This window comes from Lampetra planeri, chromosome 46 (genome assembly GCF_965212315.1).
Source record: "Lampetra planeri chromosome 46, kcLamPlan1.2.h2, whole genome shotgun sequence".
In the NCBI taxonomy this organism is placed as follows: Eukaryota; Metazoa; Chordata; class Hyperoartia; order Petromyzontiformes; family Petromyzontidae; genus Lampetra; species Lampetra planeri.
The window spans coordinates 2,922,147-2,944,252 of NC_136152.1; the positions used below are offsets into that span (position 1 = coordinate 2,922,147).

General features: G+C 46.7%; 1 protein-coding gene across 1 annotated transcript in view; it reads right to left on the bottom strand.

Annotated features, from left to right (window-relative positions):
* LOC144733318 (uncharacterized) overlaps window positions 1-22,106 on the bottom strand; it is a 201,448-nt gene that overhangs the window by 170,792 nt on the left and 8,550 nt on the right. Inside the window, exon 2 of the mRNA XM_078615154.1 lies at window positions 7,904-7,984. Within this exon, the coding sequence (XP_078471280.1) occupies window positions 7,904-7,984 (81 nt within the window). The remainder of the gene's footprint in view (window positions 1-7,903; window positions 7,985-22,106) is intronic.

Here is a 22,106-nt window from a genome sequence, read left to right on the forward strand (position 1 = left end):
GGACCTTATTAGGGTCTATCAGGGAGGCTTGCCAGGATACAAACTGTGTTACAGGCCAAGCGGCCACAGCTAAACCACAGCGGCGGACGGGGTGGATGGGGGGGTGGGAAGGGCAAATCCCGCTATAAATTTATAAAGCAACTTACATTTTACGCACTGGAAAGTAGGCGAACAAAACCCGGCAAAGTAATAACCACATCTGCTCAGTGTCACGTTGGACCTTCCGCGCAAGTTGTGTTGACAAAGATTTGCCCTTTTGACCGCGAAAGCGAGCTTTGGAATTCAGGGCAGACCCCTCGAGGGGAAGGCCTCCCGCTCTTGTCTGGCTGGAATGTGCCAACGCGAGACGGCGCCATTTATAGCCGGGCAGCAGAAGAAGGGGAAAAAACTGTGCAGGGCGCCCAGATCGGAACGATGGCGTCGGAGTGGGTACCACGTCGCCATGCTCCTTTGGTTCTTTCGGTAAAGTCGCGTAGAATGGAAATAATAAAATAATAAAAATAAAACATAATAAAATAATTCTCACGACGTTTCGGCCACAACGCAAGCAGCCGTCCTCAGGTGGAGAGCAGGTCTGTCGAGTAGACAGAGTCTGAATGACACACTCCAGGCTTGGAGCGACTATTTAAGCTTCCCCCCTACATCCCAGCTTAAATAGTCGCTCCAAGCCTGGAGTGTGTCATTCAAACGCTGTCTACTCGACAGACCTGTTCTCCACCTGAGGACGGCTGCTTGCGTTGTGGCCGAAACGTCGTGAGAATTATTTTATTATGTTTTATTTTTATTATTTTATTATTTCCATTCTACGTGACTTTACCGAAAGAACCAAGAAGATGAATCCCTGCAGTCACGAAAGCCTTAAATCGAAATTTACCACGTCGCCGTTAGCTGGAATCTACATAAATTAGTTTTCTGCTCGATCGAAACCTCAGCCACGGACGCAGGCCACAGTGGCGATCTGCGAAATGTTTGGAAACGATTCCCAATAAAAGGATCTGCGTTTCTTTCCTGGCTGCGGCGAGCATTGCTGGCGATTGACCTATCGAACCGGTTCTGACTGGCGTGGTAAAGTATGGTCAATACATGCAGCAGTGGAGATCACCAATTTTTATTTTACCAGGTAAGGCCCACTGAGCTACATAGCTCTTTTTTAGAAGCGACCTGCCCACAAATGATAGCGCAACAAAGTAGTTGTCACGTGCAAATGTATAGCAGCCCAATACTCAAAACGCACGTTGGTTCTAAATGTGGAGGGGGAAATCGGAGGACCCAGAAACATCCCCGTGACCACAGAGAGAAAGACATGCAAACTTCAAATATACAACAGGCGTGAGGTTTGGGGTTGAACCCACGACCTACAGATGTATGCTGGCCATGGCGAGAGGGATTTCCACGAGAGTTTGTGTGACTTTGCTGTTCCTCCTCCTCATCCATAGCAGGAGCGCAAACCACAGTGGGCTTCATCTTCTTGGTTCTTTCGGTAAAGTCACGTAGAAGGAAAATAATAAAATAATACAAATAAAACATAATAAAATAATTCTCACGACGTTTCGGCCACAACGCAAGCAGCCACCAACCCAGCTTAAATATACGCTCCAAGCTTGGTGGTGTTTCATTATTCACCTGAGGACGGCTGCTTGCGTTGTGGCCGAAACGTCGTGATAATTATTTTATTATGTTTTATTTTTATTATTTTATTATTTTCCTTCTACGTGACTTTACCGAAAGAACCAAGAAAATGAATCCCTGCAGTAACGAAAGCTTTAAATCGAAATTTATACGGTGAGCTTACTGTGCGGTCCAAAATTTCGGTTGCGCAGCCACAACCGCTCTTCGACTGTGGCCATGCAATAGCTCTTTGAGGCATTGTAACAAAGTGGAATTTGAGATAACAACAACGGCAACAGAATCTCTCCGGAAGGAAGTGATTGCAAACCCAATACAAAAACAACGCAGCGGCAGACAATATACACGGAGAGACGAGGAACGCGCACACGAAACCCGCTGCCTAGCACGCACCTATTGATCGCGTTTTATGATTGCGTTAATTTTAAAATGTTTGAAAACGATTCAAAAAATCGATGACGAGACGAAATTGACCGAGCCGGTAGCCGCTTGGGTGAATGTGAAGGCAGCAATAGTCAGAGATAACCACAGTCGTAGCTGTTCCCAACGGTGACTGAACCGAGTACGGTGTGACCTCGTCATTCGCGACGAGGGATACGTTCCGGTGATGCTCGTGATAAGGAAATTTCGTAGATAATGATATTGACCTAAACAAAATATTACCTTAAATAAATACGTAAATAAGATGTTAAATATATGAAAATTATAACACAACAACACATTTTTACGTAACTAAACATAAAGTAAAATTTAAAAATATATTAAACTATTAAGGAATAGTTTATAAATGAACTTACCGAAATTATAATGATGCTACGCATCTCATCACTTTCATCTCATCACTTTCATCTCATCGCTTTCATCTCATCACTTTCATTTCATCACTTTCATCACTTTCATTTCATCACTTTCATCTCATCACTTTCAACTCATCACTTTCATCTCATCACTTTCAACTCATCACTCCATCTCATCACTTTCATCTCATCACTTCCATCTCATCACTTTCATTTCATCACTTTCATCTCATCACTTCATCTCATCACTCCATCTCATCACTTTCATTTCATCACTTTCATCACTTTCATCTCATCACTTTCATCTCATCACTTTCATCTCATCACTTTCATCTCATCACTTTCATCTCATCACTTCCATCTCATCACTTTCATCTCATCACTTTCATCTCATCACTTTCATCTCATCACTTTCATCTCATCACTTCCATCTCATCACTTTCATTTCATCACTTTCATCACTTTCATCTCATCACTTTCATCTCATCACTTTCATCTCATCACTTTCATCTCATCACTTTCATCTCATCACTTTCATCTCATCACTTCCATCTCATCACTTCCATCTCATCACTTTCATCTCATCACTTTCATCTCATCACTCCATCTCATCACTTTCATTTCATCACTTTCATCTCATCACTTTCATCTCATCACTTTCATCACTTTCATCTCATCACTTCATCTCATCACTTTCATCTCTTCACTTTCATCTCATCACTTTCATCACTTTCATCTCATCACTTTCATCTCATCATCCCATCTCATCACTTTCATCTCATCACTTTCATCTCATCACTTTCATCTCATTACTTCCATCTCATCACTCCATCTCTTCACTTCCATCTCTTCACTTTCATCTCATCACTTTCATCTCATCACTTTCTCTCTCGATGCAGGTCTCTGGAGCTCCAGATGAGATTCGCGCATAGCCAAAATCGCGAGGAGCAATTCCGTCAATAGCCGAAATTGCCACTCGCGATTTTATCCTAGATGTAAATTTTAAGACACTCTCTCTCTCTCTGTGCAGTGTCCTTTCTCAAAGTCTTCGGTGGTCATGGTCTTCCTGACATTCAGCTCTGTCCATGATATTGGCTCAATAACTGGATTCTCCTCCCAGTTGCATCCAGTTGTTCAAATGACAACTGTAACTTAATTCGCGGTCTATATATACGAGATTACACTCGGCCAACTTGGAATTAGCAACCGGAAACTGTTGGTTTTAAAGAGGAATGCTGGGAAAGCTGGCAGTGCATGAGAGTCTGTAAGGTGCCACAATATATTTACACGAAGAATACCAAGTCTGGAATCCGTGAAGATGAAACGTGAATGCAATCTTTTTCATAGTTACGCAATGGCTTGATTCTGATGCTCTGAATTTATTTATTTAGTTTTTTTTTTACCAGATTATATCCCAAATGTCCTTTTGGCATCAAGGCAGGGAGTGAAGAATTTTCCATTCCTCATTCTGCCTACAATAGCAAAGCGCCGTTTGGAATGCACAACATCACCGCTCGCTGTCTTGGCAGATGAAGTGTTTGGAAATAAATACGTTTTGAAAGCTGCTCTGTTTCACTGCCAGAACTAAATAGCATTACGTCCATCGGCCAATAGATCTTCAGGAGAAATCTTTTTTGGGTAGATTCCTCGTATTAAGCAGGGCACAGCGTCAATCTCCTCCGAGTGTCATCAGTAAACAGTGGCCTATTACTGGTGGGAACCACCTGGTTCCACCAGCCCACAGGGGATTATTGTGTCCGTCCGTCTGTCGTGCATCCAAAAATGGGAGGGGTGGGGCTGGATGGAGAGGGGAGGGTGGGGAGGCACTGGGTGGGGAGGGGAGGGTGGGGAGGGGCTGGGTGGGGAGGGGGGGCCTGGGTGGGGGGTGGGGGTGGGGAGGGGCTGGTCACCCCGTGGTGCCCTTATAAAACTCAACGTTTAACCTACTCACGCCGGCTTGTGCCCGCCCTCACGGTCGGCCATATTTGCGGAATACACCACCCTGGCCATTGACCGAGCAACCCAACTTCCTACCAGCTCCTTCCGCAGGAATGTGTTAAACGCAAGGTGCCGCAAGCGGCTGGGGGGGGGGGGATAGCGAACCGCGGCTCGCGAGTCACAGTTCACGTGCGGCTCGATAGAGACGCGTCCCAATTTGTAACTGAATTTTGAAAAAAGGAACAATCTGCGGAAGCCGCAGCAGCCCAGGGGCGCTCAACCTTGGCAGCGGAGCCAGACGTGGCCACTCCCCCAGGTGCTCGCGCAGATTTCTAAAATTGTACGTAGGCACGTTGAACTTTGAACTTCTTTCGCACCGTACGTAGCCAACTGTGTTAATCGGAGGTGCGGGGGAACGTCAACAAACTAAACAAAAATTGCAGTTCTAAAGAAATTCGTTTTACATATTTATTTAAAAGTGCATTGCTCCAGTGGCCTCCTAATAGCAGAAGAAAGAGCGTCCCAGATGGCTGCAGAAGCACATATCAAGGCTTGCGATGCAGTGACAGCCTTTGTTCGATGGTTAGCCAAAAAGCCACTGCGAGGATGACCGGAGTTTGCGCGATGATGATTGATGCTACTTGAAAAGATCAGCAAGGTATTGCGGTTCATTTGTGGCAAACACTTTGTGTGTAATGAGCGCGACCTTGTAAATGTATTCGTTCGGCAATCGGAAGCTCATGCAGCTCGGCAAGCACCGGACGGACGTGGTCAGATCTTGCAAGTAACACGACACGTGCCAAAGAATGGAAATAATGAAATAATAAAAATCAAATATAATAAAATAATTCTCACGACGTTTCGGCCACAACGCAAGCAGCCGTCCTCAGGTGAAGAACAGAGAACAGGTCTGTCGAAAAGACAGAGTCTCTGTCTTCTCGACAGACCTGTTCTCCACCTGAGGACGGCTGCTTGCGTTGTGGCCGAAACGTCGTGAGAATTATTTTATTATGTTTTATTTTCATTATTTTATTATTTCCATTCTACATGACTTTACCGAAAGAACCAAGAAGATGAATCCCTACAGTCACGAAAGCTTGAAATCGAAATTTACGTGCCAAAGAATTTTAAATTAAAATCTCACTGCGAGCGGAGCTGGCCAACTCCACTCAACCACGTGACCGGCCCACGTGAGCGGCTCACCGCACGCGTAAGGTTTGCGTGTCTCTTCCGCTGTTGGCCCTATGAATATGTTTTGTCGGTCGGCGGTTCGCAGTGTCAGAAGGTTTTGTGGCCACCCCTGTCATGAGCTATAGCCATCCGTGGACGTCGTGAGTTTGCGAGTATATAAAAAAATACAAATCCACAGCAAAAAAAGTTACAAAAAACCTGCAAGAAAAAATGCCAAATCGCCGCTCTCGGTTGTCTCCGTGCGTTGCGGGTACCACTTTGTGGAGTTACACAGCAGCTCTGGACTGACATCCCTCGAGGGTTTGCGTCTGAAACGAGCGGTTATTCTGCACACGTTGAAGCTTTTGCAGATGAGTGAATGCCCCGCTCTCTGCCCCCCCCCCCCCCCCCCGTGAGCTGGGCACTGATCCATTTAAAGGCGAAACCAATTTTTCGCGATAAATGTTCTATTGCCGAGTGAGCTGAGACGACCTAATCTGGTGATGTACACCACCCTGGTGGAAGTGGCTTATTCGAGCCACTGAACCCAGCACATTGCCTGTGCTGGCTCAGTGCTCTCGCTGGCTCAATGCTGGCTCAGTGCTGGCTCAGTGCTGGCTCAGTGCTGGCTCAGTGCTCTCGGGCACGGCCATTACCAACACCCCGAGTCACCGGCCAAACGCAACTCTGAACACGGTGCCACTATAACTACACCCCCCCCCCCCACTTCTTAATAACCCCCACCCTTTTATTGCGACGACTTTCATCTTATGTGCGATTTTATAAATGTTTTCAGTTGTACGCCTTTTAGGGTCATCTGGTCCAACAGCAATGGAGACTAGGCTCTAAGGAAAGCTGTCTCGGGTGTGGACCAATCAACTTCAAGGACAGTGCATATCATTACCATTATCAGAGTTGTTTCTTTTTGTTTGCATTTTGACTGCTTGTGTTGCGGTTATTGCAAACATGATGCCTTGTATAAAGGTGTCAGTTTTGTACCAGTTTAAAGCGTTTAAACCTATTACTGCTTTATAATTGTTGTAAAACTCAACAAGTTCGCGTCGCCGCATCGACAAGCACGGCATTGCGCGGCACTTATATTCATTTGCGGTCCTCAATCTGGCGTGGAAATTCCAGAGCGCTACGGTAAAGACCGCCAATCTGGTATTTGAACCCACCAACGTGTGGCTGTGCGTGTGGGTGTCTCTGACTTAGAGCGTCACAAGGATGGCTCTGAAATCGGGTCTAGGTAAAGGTGCAGCCCTGAGATCGCTCGCTCACGTCGCTGCGAGCGATCGGGACGCGACTCGAGGGAGCTCTGTTTTGACCCGCCCTTCGACGCTGGCCAGCCGTCGTGGACGAGGTGGGAGTTGCCCACGCTCTACCCCACCGCACACGCGACCAGCCGATCGGCTGGCTGTAGCGTACTCATTTACACTGCTCGGTGGACACAGGTGGGCGGGAGGGATGATTTAAGAAGCTTGCACCGTTGTTTATTCACTGGTCACCGATACTCTGCGATCACTACATTAGAACCCCATTGCAGTGTCTGGCCCTGAATGATCACTACATTAGAACCCCATTGCTGTGCCTGGCCCTGAATAATCACTACATTAGAACACCATTGCAGTGTCTCGCCCTGAACGATCACTACATTAGAACCCCATTGCAGTGCCTGGCCCTGAATGATCACTACATTAGAACACCATGGCAGTGTCTGGCCCTGAATGATCACTACATTAGAACCCCATTGCAGTGTCTGGCCCTGAATGATCACTACATTAGAACCCCATTGCAGTGTCTCGCCCTGAACGATCACTACATTAGAACCCCATTGCAGTGTCTGGCCCTGAATGATCACTACATTAGAACCCCATTGCAGTGCCTGGCCCCGAATGATCACTACATTAAAACACCATCGCAGTGTCTCGCCCTGAACGATCACTACATTAGAACCCCATTGCAGTGTCTCGCCCTGAACGATCACGTACATTAGAACCCAATGCAGTGCCTGGTCCTGAACGATCACGTATATTAGAACACCATTCCATTGTACATTAGATCCCCCGTCGAGCCTTAACAGACTGTTTAGGCAAACGCTGTTAGCGAGCAGCACCTATGAAGGCTGGCATGACACACGAGGGAGTGGGTGGCCAGCACCACGCCTGGCCACCTTTGTCTCCTGAGTGGCGATGTTTACTCACCGCACCAGGTACACATTTGAGTATTAGTCGACCTCGGAGAGGCCCAGAACCGTTTTAATAATTGTCACTGGCGTCGACCGTGAGCGGGAATTGAACTCGGGCCGTCGGGTTCGTAGCGATGGTGCGCGCGCGCGCACGCACGTACACGCACACGGGTCGCCCGCTCACCTTGAAATGCTGCAGGTTTAACTTCTCATCTTCGAGCGCCCTCTTCTTGTTCTCGATGTCCTCCTGTCTGCTTCTTCTCTCCTGTGGAGACACGAGTCGCTCACGGTCAGCTACGCCCCCGACAATTCCGACCTCCCATAGCCGCGCGAGACATCTTTGGCGCGCAGGGTTTGACAGCCGGCGATGTTGTTAACCCTCTCCCGTTCTGAGACGTCTGCAAGTTGCAGGGTGGGTGTCCAGTTCACCGCCGAGTCTCGGAACGCGCGAGCGGTTCGGCGTTATTTTCATTTAGAGAAGCCGTAGCGCCGTTGTTTTCAAAGATGTTGTTACTCACCGCAGAGAACCGTAGCGACACGACCACCGCTCTACAGGTGAGAGAGAGACACGGTGGTTGTTGTTGTTGCTGCTGAAGGGCTGTGCGTGTTTCTTGCTCTCCAAGCCGTTAGGATGGAAACGTATTTATAACCACGAGACCACCCTGAGTGCAATCTCCGGTGTGGAGGGGAAGACAAATGGGCAACACTGCCTCATCGCTGGGACCCGCTGCACCGTATGCAAAATATTAATTGCAAATGCAAACGATTTCCGTGTAAAACTAGATGCGTTTGATTGGCTCGTGAAAAAATAAAACATTGCAAATGAAAACCAAGATTTAGGAGGCAGATTATTTTTGTATAAATGCGGTGGTTAAAACAGTTGCAATAAACCACAATTTCACTTGCACAATGTGAAACTCCTACTGCCAGGTTTCTCCGGGTGCTCCGGTTTCCTCCCGCATGCACACACACTTATTCATTGGCCGATCACACCTTCATATACAGAGGATGGCAGAGCTTGGAGGGGGAATTTGGCGCCGGCTTATTGCGTGGCTTTTGCTGCTGCTGCTGCCTTTCCGCTCGTCTGCGGTTCCTCCTCCTCGTGCCTCCGAGTCGTTCTCTCTCTCTGTACGCGAGCGAGCGGACGCTGTGCGGTGGCGCGTTACAAGTTGGCATCATTATTATTGTTATCTATTTTATCCCCGGTTTTATTCCAAATGTGCTATCGGCATCGTGTCAAGAGATTAACTCGTTTCCGCTTTGGAATGTTCCGCCGTGAGCGGCGCACCGTTACGCAGCACTCTCAGAGGACAGAGGTTGACGTCAAAGAACTACTTCTGAAGCTGCTCTCAACAGAGGCCTCTTACCCCTGATGAGGCAACTTTGAATGTCCCGCACAGAGTGTTTGTCGCATAACAATGAATAATCAAATTAACGTAAATTTTTACTTTAAACTTTCGTGACTGCAGGAACTCTTAAGCACGGGCTGATGCAATGAGTACCACTGTGGGGGGAAGTCAAATGTGAATGAGTACAAAGTCCTGCTGTAGGAATGTGGAATGTCCACCGGTGGATCAGAGCTTGCGGCAGCAGCCGCCTCGTGCTCGTTTGGTCCAGGGAGACACGACAACGTAGACTCACACAGGTCCAAGCCTCATGGACATTTGTGAAAAAGAGCTTTATATTTCGATTTATAGCTTTCGTGACTGAAAAGATTCATCTTCTTGGTTCTTTCGGTAAAGTCACGTAGAAGGGAAGTAATAAAATAATAAAAAATTAAACATAATAAAAGAATTCTCACGATGTTTCGGCCACAACGCAAGCAGCCGTCCTCAGGTGAAGACCAGGTCTGTCGGGGAGACCTGAGGACGGCTGCTTGTGTTGTGGCCGAAACGTCGTGAGAATTATTTTATTGTTTTATTTTTATTATTTTATTACTTCCCTTCTACGTGACTTTATCGAAAGAACCAAGAAGAAGAGCTTTATAGCTCATCGGATTCCTCCGATATAAATACATATTCTGATTCTGTCAGCAAGCACCGATTCTATCTGGGCAGAATGGCAAAAATGGGTAGAAGACTGAATACATAATGTAGTGACCAAGTAGTTCGGGTTGGTGAATCACATCAAGAAGAGAACGTCATCCCGTGAAGGGGAGGTGTGTGATGCTTGGTTCCCTGTGCGTGACCCAACAACCGCAGCTCTGAGAACACATTCTTTGACAATCCCGCGGCGTTGGCATTGGTGCAAAAAAACTAAAAATAACTCAGCGCGTTGGTCGATAACACCGTTGTTTGGCCTTGAAAATAAAAAAATATATATATAGCAAGCGACGTTTCGGGCAATGGCTCTTCTTCATTGCACATTAATGGAGAGGCTGGTCGAGAGGCGGAGTGGATGGTAAGAGTTGGGGACTGCGCTGACGCCATGGGGCCTAATGGAGATGTAAAACAATTTGTATCTTTTCTGATGAAGTTTTTTTAGTTTGTTTTACCTGGCATATGAATATTTATCTAATGGTGGCTACTGAGCAAGAGACATACTTCCAGCTTCCGATGTCTTCCCCTGAAGTGACCAGGCGCACACAATATATTTCGTGACATTTTCACCTTTGGCGTATTACGCAATTCGCCGGCAGTCCACATTTTAGGCCAGGCCACCACAGAGGTAGCCCAGACACCACATGTCAACATTGTTTTGTTCATCAAAAGATGGGACAGGGATTGCAGCGCCTTTTGCGGGGTCCGGTTTTTCGCGTATACGGGGGGGGGGGGGGGTTGCTGACCTATTCCTCCCCAAAAGTCAGCCAAACGCGCTGTGTGAATTCACCCAGATGCGGCTACTGTGCTCCTCGGACGCGGGACACCATTTGCGTGTGCCCTCTATGCGCTCCTACTCAGCAGGCAGCTGTCTCCTGGGGTGCATTGTGGGTTAGGGTGACGGTGCCGTGTACGCCGAGCGAATTTGATTTTTTGCGCGCCCCCAATTTTTCGGGACGCGTTTCCCGCGTTCGGTGAGCGAAAAACCTGCCCTCTGACACCGCTTGCCGCGCAAAAACACACGCTGGTCCCCATAAAAATCTCGCACGCACAGCGGACACACGAACGCCGTACGTGTGTATACACAATGTAGCAGTGTTATAAACACCGGCGACATTCCTGTTCGCTGACACACACACATTCTTGCCCTTATTTCAGCACCTCTGCGTTTACCTTGAACAGCTGGCATATTGTAAGTGTGAACGAATTTATACGAATGGCTAAATATTGTGGCGAATTACGTTACAGGAAAAATATTTGTTTTAAAAACGAATAATATTACAATCTAATTGCATACGCACCTCATAAATAGAGAACGTTATTGAAATCCTTTCATTTGCAAAAAAAAAACCTCTGAGCGAATGCAAATGCTGCTTCAGAAAGGTGAGCCTTAGGCCTCTTCTCAGAGCGCCAATCAAAGACAAAATTGGACTTCTCTCTTCTCCGCTGGATGGGGGCGGGGGGGTGGGCACTCTACTCCGTTGGCATCTCTGCGCCAGTGGTGGAAATTCCACATTCCCGCAATGTGAGGGCCACTGTGTACGTTGAACTTCTTTCGCACTGTACGTAGCATGCCCATTGTAGGTGCGGTTCCATCTCCAGAACGAGCACTCTGGTACTATTTTTATTTTTTAAGATACCGAGGGTTTCACGAGTTGAACCGCCTCCGAGATTTGAATTTCCTGCCGTGCAATTGTGATGCCGGCGATACCGACCACAGTGCCACCCAGCCCGATTGATAAGTGTCGTAATATAGGTGACAAAGTAGTTAGGGTTGGGTGGATCACACCGAGATGAAAACACCATCTTGCGAAGGAAGGTGTGTGATCTTCTTGGTTCTTTCGGTAAAGTCACGTAGAATGAATAATAAAATAATAAAAAAAAAACATAATGTTTTATTTTTATTATAAAACATAATGTTTTATATTTATTATTTTATTATTTCCATTCTACGTGACTTTACCGAAAGAACCATGAATCCCTGCAGTCACGAAAGCTTTAAAACGAAATTTAAGGTGTGTGATGCTTGTTCTGTGCGTGACCCAACAATCACAGTTCGTAGAATGCATTGTTTGCTGCTGCTGCTGCTGTGTTGGCAGCGGTGCACAAACAAACACAACTCAACAGAATCGTCAATAACACTGTGTGTGGCCTTGAAAGAAGAAAAGCATGTTTATAATAGGCGACCTCACGGGGCAATGGCACCTACGTGCTATGGAGAAGGGTGATATGGCTATGCACGTGGCCTGCAATCCATCACTGCGTGACGCGAGGAGTTGGTGGAACACACACAGATGCTGTTAAGCTTCTCGTGCCATACCCAGCGCCGGATTATCCGAGTAGCAAACGTAGCTACATATGCTACGGGCCCGCACTTTCACGGCTTTAACCAAATTCCGGTTCAGTGATTCTGCACTTGCTCTATTAATATAGTACTATACTGCCTTCAACGTTTATGAACGACTGGGTGTTTAAGGTTAGCGATTTGTCGTATTATCTGGCTGTATAGCAAATTAAATGCAAGTAAAAAATGTTTGTGTTTTAAGATTGATGTGTTTTTTGTTCATTTAGGGCCCCTTTATAATATATGCTACAGGCCCTGCACTAGCCTAATCCGGCACTGGTAATATCCTGGCTTGCCAGCCAAACACGGTACAGCGAAGAGTGGACGAATGTCATCGGTCACCTTCTGTATGGGATAGAGCGTTGCCCCCTCGCACGCGTGGGTTTTCTCCGGGTGCTCCCACATGCATAATAAACACTCACTCGTGGCTGAGAACATCTTAATATGTAGAGAATTGCAGAGCAATTGTTGGCGCCGGCTCACCGTCTGGCAGCTTTCGATCTCGTCTGTGGTGCCTCGGTGATTGTAAGATGTAATTTGCATGAACGGCACAATATAAAATCTTAACGTGAGATAATGATCATTAAATTGCCCCAAAAGTCACCTCTTCGAAATTTTACTTTTAAGGCCACAGCATCATTGGCGAGTGTGTACGCCTCTTCGGAGCTGGATTACCAGCAGGGGAGCATGTACCACCTTTCCTGCCGAATATATTTTACAAACCTTTAAAATTGTCTTGCAAGGAATTGTAAAGCCTATCTCTTGAGATCTGTCTTGTGGAATTCCTTTGGGTTCTAGATAGGCATTTTACACGTAGGTGCAAGGCATTTTTTGAAACTTAACAGGGGCTTTAACCAAACACAACATTCCACATCCTCCGTGAACTTGTTTGAGCTTTGTTTAAAGAGTGCCCTGTTTATAGACTTACTTCCCTACGTGTTCCACCTCTGGACAACACAATGCATTCCCAAGATACTTCCATTCCTCCGAGGTATCCGTGCACCACAGCTTCAAGTGTCACCTCTCGCATTTCAATTCATTGTTCCGTACTCAACCAGGCAAGAGTCCATTGCGAATATTATTTGACACACACACACACATATCCTGTGCACTTACACATTAAGTACACACACGTGCATATGTGCGGTATTCTCCTGATTACAGGACACCCCGAAAAGTAAGACGCACCCGCAAACGGTGTGCTTTAAAGTGAACACAGCGCGTCTGATAATACAGAGAATGTGGTATGTACACGACCAGACAGGTTGATGAAACTCAAAGACAAAAATCGCTGTCAGCGAGCACCTATGAAGGCCAACAAGGGAGTGGATGGCTATTATCACGCCCTGTCACGTTTGTCTCCCCAGAGTGGATGTTTACACACCACATTCAAGGCTGAGTCGACCTAGTGGCAGTGCCGGATTATCCTAGTAGCAAAAGTAGCTACATATGCTACGGGCCGCACACTTTCAAGGGCCCCGCGATAAATGCTTTCAAGCTATCAATTCCGGTTCAGTGATTCTGCACTTGCTCTATTACTATAGTACTAGACTGCCTTCAACTTTTATGAAAGACTGGGTGTTCAAGATAAGCGATTTGTCGTATTATCCAGCTGTATAGCAAATGAAAAAATACAATTACTTTACAACGCAAGTAAAAAATTTGTGTTTGAATATTAATGTTTTTTTTTCATTTAGGGCCACTTTATAACATTTGCTACAGGCCCCACACTAGCTTAATCCGGCACGGCCTAGTGGGGGCCCAGGACTGGTTTAAATATCCGCCACACGTTGGTCATGATGTGGAGTTGAACTCGGGTGGCTCAGTGCACTCACCACTGCGCCACCGCTCCGCGTAAACGCAACACGACGCGGACAACGAACAGAACCCCTCCTGGCCGCGGCGATACCGGTGACCAACATCGCAGATCCTATTATTCGCAGAATTATCAGCGATCTTGCTCCTCTGATCTGCGGAGAAAAATATTGCAGATAGCTGCAGAAATTTGCTGAGCCGAGTCCTCTTGCCCGCGTTGTAAAGCGGTTTTGCTCAATGCGCGGGGGGTGGGGTGAAATCGCAAATAATTGGAAGAATGGAGCCATGGATAATACAGAGGTTTTATTTTTGCAGGCCCTACCGCTGCCATGGTGAATGCAGGTAGGCTATCGGGGCAAGTGCTGTTAGCGACCATTTATTTAAGTTCAGAGTATTTGGCTGCTTTAAATTCCACGTGATGAAACACTTCGTTGGGCTGTCATTTGTCGCCATCTGTATATAGCTCAGTGGACCTTAACTGGTAGAATAAAAAATAGTTTAGTGCAGCACCGTCAAAATCCTGTCACGTGATGGCCCTTTTGGCGGGAAAAGCATGGACGTGATGCCATGGGAGTGCTGTCCCTTATTGTGATATCATATTTTCAGATCATTTCCAGATACACGTAATTCAAACTTTTATGGATATGCCAAACAAATTAATTTGTAAATTACAGTAATCCAAAAATCAACGACATCCCTTGAACAGGCATACATTGTCCAGATTAAATATATACATGGAGACACATAGCCCCACACGTATAATGTTGAACTTCTTTTCCACAGTATGCAGCAAACCGTCCTCATCAGAGGTGCCGGGGGGAGGACAACAAACTAAACACAAGGAGCAGTTCCAAAGAAACGAGTTTCCAATCTAGATGGTCTAAAAGTGCACAGCTAAAGTGGCTTCCGAAAAATCGGAAGAAGCGTTCCAGACGGTCGCAGAAGCCAAGGCTGCAGCCATGGAGTCAACATTGGGGGGGGACCAAATCTTCCAGGGGGTCTGGGGGTCCCCTCCCAGAAAAAAAATTAAGTTTGAAAGCGAATTTCCTGCCTAAAATAAAAAAAAAATTCACTAACACACAGGATGGACTTTTTTTTTTATTTTTTACAATAATGTCTAATAGTGTATTGTATTACATTGCTCTGTTTTTTCTTTATTACCATTTCTTGTTGCATTGTTTGTAATGGCAGAGATTAGGGATTAATAAAGTACAACTATAACCACAATCATATAAACAGAAATCTATTTTATAGCAATATATTAGGGGGGACATTTTGCGCATATTTGAATATTGGGGGGGTGGATGTGTCCCCCCCCCCCCCCCCAATATTTATTATATTTATGGCCTTGGTATGACGGTACTGCCACACACAACGCCCGCCTGCCCACACCCTCGAGTGTGTGCAGCCTCCGCCTGGGAAGCCCCCCCCCACCCGCCACCACCACTCGACCGAGAGCCTCCGGCCTCTGCCAAACGTCAAATGTCAAAGCCCTCGCGTCGTTTGCTGCTGCTGTTCCACAGGCCTCGTTCCTGCCGCCATCGCCGCCACGCTCCCCCAGCTGAACCCACCACCACCAGGGACACGTGTGGTGATTAATATTGCCCCTGACAATTGCAAGCTGCTTATAAACGCCACTGAGAACGGGTCACCTGTCAAAAGTCATCGGTCTGCGATGACCGAAGACTTTTCATTCGTCGATTGCAATCCCTTTTCTGGCATTCCTGAAGTGCGTACGGGGAACACAGTCTGATTTATGATGTGAAAGGGTGCAGCCCTGCAATAGCCCCCACGCCCGTGCCCGCTGGCAGAAGGAACTCCGCTGGAGGCGTCTCTGGGGGGTGCTTGGCCTCCTCTTCCACGCGGGCCAGACACCTTGGAAGGGGTGCGCCGAACCTTGAACTAAACTCAAACTGAACCATTGTTTCATCTTGATTTGTTTATTTGACCATGTAAGGCCCACTGAGCTGTGTAGCTGTTTTCTCAGAAGCGGCCTGGCCCACAAACGATAGCTCAACGAAGTGGCTCATCACCACGTAGAAATCTGCAGCAGCAGCCAAATGCGTGATGTTGATTCTAAATGTGGAGGGAAAGTCCAGGAAAAAATCCCCATGACCGCGAAGCGAGAGACACGCAAACTCCAACTATACAGCAGCAGGCGCCAGTGTTGGGGTGGAACCCACGACCTCCTGTATACCAGGCGAGGTAGTTAACATCTCCGAGCCACCGTGGCGCCTTGCACCTGACACTTCACCCGACCGCAGCGCGGTCTGGCGAGCGACTCACGGACAGAGGTGTGCAGGATTGGGGGGTAAAGACACTCAAACCGGTGACCCCTGCAAGCTCGCCTTGAGTGTTGAACAATCGGACTTATGGAATCGACATAATTATTTATATATATTCTTAGGTTTTTTCGGTAAAGTCACATAGGTAAAAAATTGATAAAAGTAAAATAAAAATAAAATTTTATTTTATTACTTTTATTTTATTAAAATAAAAATAAAATTTTATTTTATTTTTTTATTTTTATTTATTTTTTACCTACGTGACTTTACCGAAAAAACCTAAGAATATGAATCCTTGCAGTCATGAAAGCTTCAAATTTATAATTATTTATATATACTTATTCGCTATTTTGCACTCCTGTTGGGTTTTTTTGTGTACCGTTTCGCCTTGTCACACTGGCTGATGACGATCGTTGTAACGAGGAGCGGGCATTAACGAAGAACTGTTTACAATCCACTGCTGGATGAAGGCCCACTCCCACTACTTTTCGTTGGTCACGGGGGAGCAGGGGTTGTGGAACCATACTTCACCTATTTCGGTCACTGCGGGTTGGTCAAGTGAGCGACATGTGCGCTACGCCTGCTTCAGACATCACTCGCCTCTTGATGTTTAAGCCATGGCCGGGAATCGAACTCAGGCCGCCAAGTTCATAGTGCAAGGATGGTCCAGATGTCTTGTGAACACCACTCCCCCCCCCCCCCCCCAAATTAATATACCCCTAACATTTTTTTCTTCCTTTCCAAATTCATTTCTGTCTTAATTGAAACCTGAACTTCAAACCAATATTAAGTTGTCGAAAATTAAAGACACGTGGACCACCCTGTACAGTGCAGAGTGCCGCCTTATACAGCCCGCACACCGCACGCGCACAGAAAGCAACGGGTCCGAGCACGTACGACGGCGCGTGCGCGTCGTCGTACGCGCAGAAAAGAGTTCGAATGAAGCCGGCGAAGCATTGCGAGACCGCCTGCGAGCGTGCGCCCGTGCCTTTCTGTCCATGGGCACCAGCGTTCACGATTGACGCGGTCGTCTCTCCGTCTCTCTCTCTCTCTCTTTGCACCATATGCCAACACGATCCCTCGGGTCAAAGGTCAAAGTGTCTCTCCCTTGGACAAACGAGTGAGGAGGGGGATGCTCGTATCATTCGTCAGCCGGCGGTCACAATTCCACATTCCCTTGACAGAGCCAATGCCATTGCGAATTGCAAACCACTTTTCACTTCGCCACGAAGTGATAGCTATTTTATAGGCCCTGGTGGGATGATGGGCTAATCCTAACCCCTGAACGGGAGTGGAACTAGGAACCTTGCACACTCCATCCTCTCAGCTCCCAACTACTTCACCCCTCCAAAGGCAAAGATTCCCCGTGTACCCTTAACAGACTGTTGGGGCAAATGCTGTTAGCAAGCACCTATGAAGGCCGGCACGGCACACGAGGGTGTGGGTGGCCAGCACCACGCCCGGCCGCCTTTGTCTCCCTAAGTAGCAATGTTGACACACCGCACCAGATACTCATTTGAAGCTGAGTCAACCTAGAGGAGGCCCAGGAACGGTTAAAATAATCGTTACTGGTGTTGACCCGTGAGTGGTAATCGAAGCCAGGTCACCGGGTTTGTAGCGCGACACTGCCGCTCCAAACAGATGGACAGACGGGTAAATGGATGGATGAAGCAGATTCATATGGCGCTTGCCAAATTAGTTGGAAAACGTGAAAAGGTGAGAGCATTAACACTGCTGTGCTTGGTTGATTGACCGTGTGATTAATTAAGGAGCTCTTTAGCAGAATTGGAGGAATCCCCACTTGGATATAAATGCTGCGAGCAATTAACTGTATGATTAAAAAATAAAGTGGTAGGACACGGAGAGAGAGAGAGAGCGGAGAGTTGCCTGGATGAAGCTTCACGATTTCTCTCGGACTCTAGGTGGACCCCATCAGATGTTGACATCGCACTCGATCCATCACCATGATCATCATCACCACCATTATCATCACCAGCATCACCACCATTATCATCACCACCATCATCACCATCATCACCACCATTATCATCACCATCACCACCATCATCACCACCACCATCATCACCACCATTATCATCACCATCATCACCACCACCATCATCACCACCACCATCATCACCACCACCACCATCATCACCACGATCAGCATCACCACCATCATCACCACCATAATTGATGTCCCAAGGGTTTAATTCACAGCACAACATAAAAAGCCTCCTTCCCATATTTGTCTCTCCCCGTAAAAAGAACAACCTCAAAGTATATCCTTTACACAAAGCATCAGCCGCAACGCCTTCTGGGAGCGCGTCATTTCAGCAGCGTTGCTTTGACACGAGCACAGGGTGCACGTGCTGTAACTTCACTCGTGAGTCACGTTCCATCACAAGCAGTTCTTTAACCCTACAAAACAACCTTCAGGCACTGGGAGCCAGGTCTGGTGTGAGTATGGATCTTCTCCAGCGCCGCTCTTAGCTTTACACGTTTCGCCATATTTTTATAGTCAATCAATGCATAAACACGACGATTTCAAACGTTTCCTAAAGCGACAAAGAGCGTATGCTGAACGATTTGCCATCGAGGCAGGGGGTGGCGTGCTCGATTGGAAGGTTTCTACGAGTTCAAATCCCAGTCATATGTTGACTCATCACACCACGCGTCCCGATAGGGTCAATAAAACGAGTATCCGTTTGTGCGAAGTCAAGGGGTAATTTTCTCCCAAGTCTCACACAAAATAGGGCAACCTATGGGGCCTGCTTTGTATTGATATTGTCACGAATGAATAAGGGGGAGGAGGAGGAGGTGGGAGGGGGGGTTTGGAAGGCCACGTGGTGATCTGCACGGACCTTCAGAAGCCTCTGGATGCGTCCCTGCCGACGGAATTTCGAGTAAATCCCCACCGAATGCGACCGATGAAACAACTGCATCGCAGCAGCGGATTCAAGCCGGTGACCTCTCGTTATTCCGGGCGCTCGCCGCTATTAAAAAGCTCCCGGGCCTCCAGTGCCGGGGCGAGCGGGGGGTAGATGGTGGTGGGGGCGCGTGCCCTGGAGGCTCCCAAAATAGGCGCCCTGAACAGAGGCTCGCGTGGAAATTTGCGTCGGCGCGCGAGTCCACGCACGTGCGCGCGCGCGCGCGCGTCACCGTCACACGCGCGCGTCACCGTCACACGCGCAGCAGCAGCAGCGGCGGCAGCAGCAGCAGAGGCGGGACATGTAACTTCATGTCGCCGCGTGTCCAACTACAAGCGGGAGAAATGACCCCCCCCCCCCCCCGCTTGCTTGTAATGAGATTTTTTTTTTGTTCAAAATAAAAACACGTCTCATTGACTTCATCCCAAAATAACCAATCGGCGTGTGTGTTAGATTATTTTTTGCTCCGGTGTGCAGATGGAGACTGGTTTTTGGAACAGTGCAATTGATTTTCCAGGTTTTTTTTTACTCTAATAAATGCTGTTTGTGGATCCATAGTAGAGGTTGTTTTTTTGGGTTAGGTCGCGTAAATATAAATGTGTCGTTAAACCCGCCACCACCCGACAAAGCCAGTTGGTCAGGTTTGCCACGTAAACAAAACGTGTCAATTAGTCACTACTTCAGCACACCGGTGTGTTGGAGAGTAAACAACCCACAAATCGTAAATATTGTTTCATCCGTTCCATGAATCTGTTGAATTTTGTTCACACGCCAAACCCTTATTGATTGGCTGTGTCGGGTGGTGGCGGGTTTAACGACACATTTATATATTTACGCGATCTAACGTTAAAAAACCTCGATTATGAATAATATTGGTCGCGAAAGCCTGCTACGTGTTAAACTGTTTGTAGAAAATAATTTTAACCGTAATGTGTAAACTCAATATTTGTTCACTATTGGACCTGACATCACGTGGATCCAATCAGACCCGAAACCGATACGAAGCAAAGCGGGTCGAATCAGCCTCTCTTGTTGATAACATCGTCTGGTGGATAAATCCAATCCTGGTCTGCAGATAATAATCGGATGATACATTGTAATAGCCGATTTATAAAATGATACAGCATTTTTAAATAAGTATCGACAGACATGGATTTGTGTTGCCACGTGCTGTATTGCAAACCTACATTAAGTAAATAATTTATCTTGTTTCTTAAAGTTAATAAACACTTTAATCAGTAACAAAAATAATTTGTAAAGCGTAGATGCCTCTTGTTGACGTTACAGGTGGCCAGTACATTTCCACTTCGACAGAGGGCATCCTACAGTTCTTAAATAATCTATCAAATAAATTAAAACTCATTCCATCCAACCTCAATCCACCAACAGAGGAAGGCCTCACCAGGCCGTGACAGTTATGGGGATTCTTTGTTGAGCCATAGTTCGCCACACTGGTCAGTACGTATCAATGGCAGGACTGGTTGTCATATCACTCACTCGCCACTAATGTTAGCCATAGCCGCAAATCAAACTCGGGTCGCCGGATTTCGTAGCACAGGCCGCAATCCATTGCACCACCACTCCACCAAAAGAATACATGGTGCGCCAATATTATTGAATATTTGGAGTGTTTTGGATTCATGTTTAGGAACAAATATAGCACGAATACAAATTTATTTCATCTGATCAGCTCCTCGAACAATTTCAATATCCCACCCTAATATGCAGACACGACAAACCAGAATATATCTTCAAATACCACAGGAGGCAACCATTGCCCTGAAGCATTTATCAAGGCTGACACGGTACCCAATCAGTGTTGCGTGGCTATTGCCATGCCCAGCCACTTTTGTCTTCCCAGCGTTGACTTTCATGCACTGCACGAGGTACTCATTCAAGGCTAACTCCACCTCGGGGAATCCAACAGCCGCTGAGGTCATGCATCACGGTCTAGAATTTAACCCAGGTCACCAAGATTGGACGGGAAATGCACCGACCACTCGAAACAGGAATACGGCAACGCACGTCCAGATATACGGAGCCGTGGCGGTGAGGAGTCGTGGGGGGTGGCTCAGTGGTGAATGAGCTGCACGAAGAACCTGGGCGACCCGAGTTCGATTCACAACCATAGCTGATGTCAGTGGCGAATGATATCGGAACCGGTCATGGGCCCTCCTGTCTAAAAACCCGAGCTGGCCAGCATGGTCAAACGGCACACTGTTACCAATGTGGGGTGAGGAGGCCATCATCCAGCAGCGGATTGGAAAAAAAATCTTAACAGTAACTATACATTCTAGATTTGAAGTTTTCGTGACTGCAAGGATTCATACTCTTTGTTTTTTTTTCGGTAAAGTCACGTAGGTAAAACATTAAATGAAATGAATGAAAAAACAACTAAATTAAATCACTGTGAGTTAATTTAGTTGTTTTTTCATTTATTTTACCGAAAAAAACAAAGAGTAGTAACTGTACATTACTCATAGCACGCGTATACTGTACGCATAAACACACACACTGCAGCCAGCTTGTGTAAATACGGAGCAATTTTAGGCTCATGCATACATAATGGTATAATAATGAAGAAGAATAATAAATAACAATAATACAAAATAACTCCCAGGAAAGAAGAACAAGCGATGAGGATCACGTGATAGTTCGTAATTAGGATTTCTAAAATGGAATTTATCTGTAACCCGTGACTCCTGCATGAGTTTGAAGCCCAATTAGATCAATTAAAAACCCGGTATCAGCATCAATATCTCACGAATGTGTTCACATTAACAAACTACAACACACACATAACGGAACTGAATTCCGCACGCGAACGCCAATTGCAGCAATATTGGCTGTACCGGGCTAACATTTTGATTTAGCAAATAAAATCTGAATCGCAGTATCGGCGCTGAGTAGTCATCAGCAGGGACCAACAAAAACCACCCCCAGCCCTCCTCCCACGTTGAGCCCTGCACTTCGA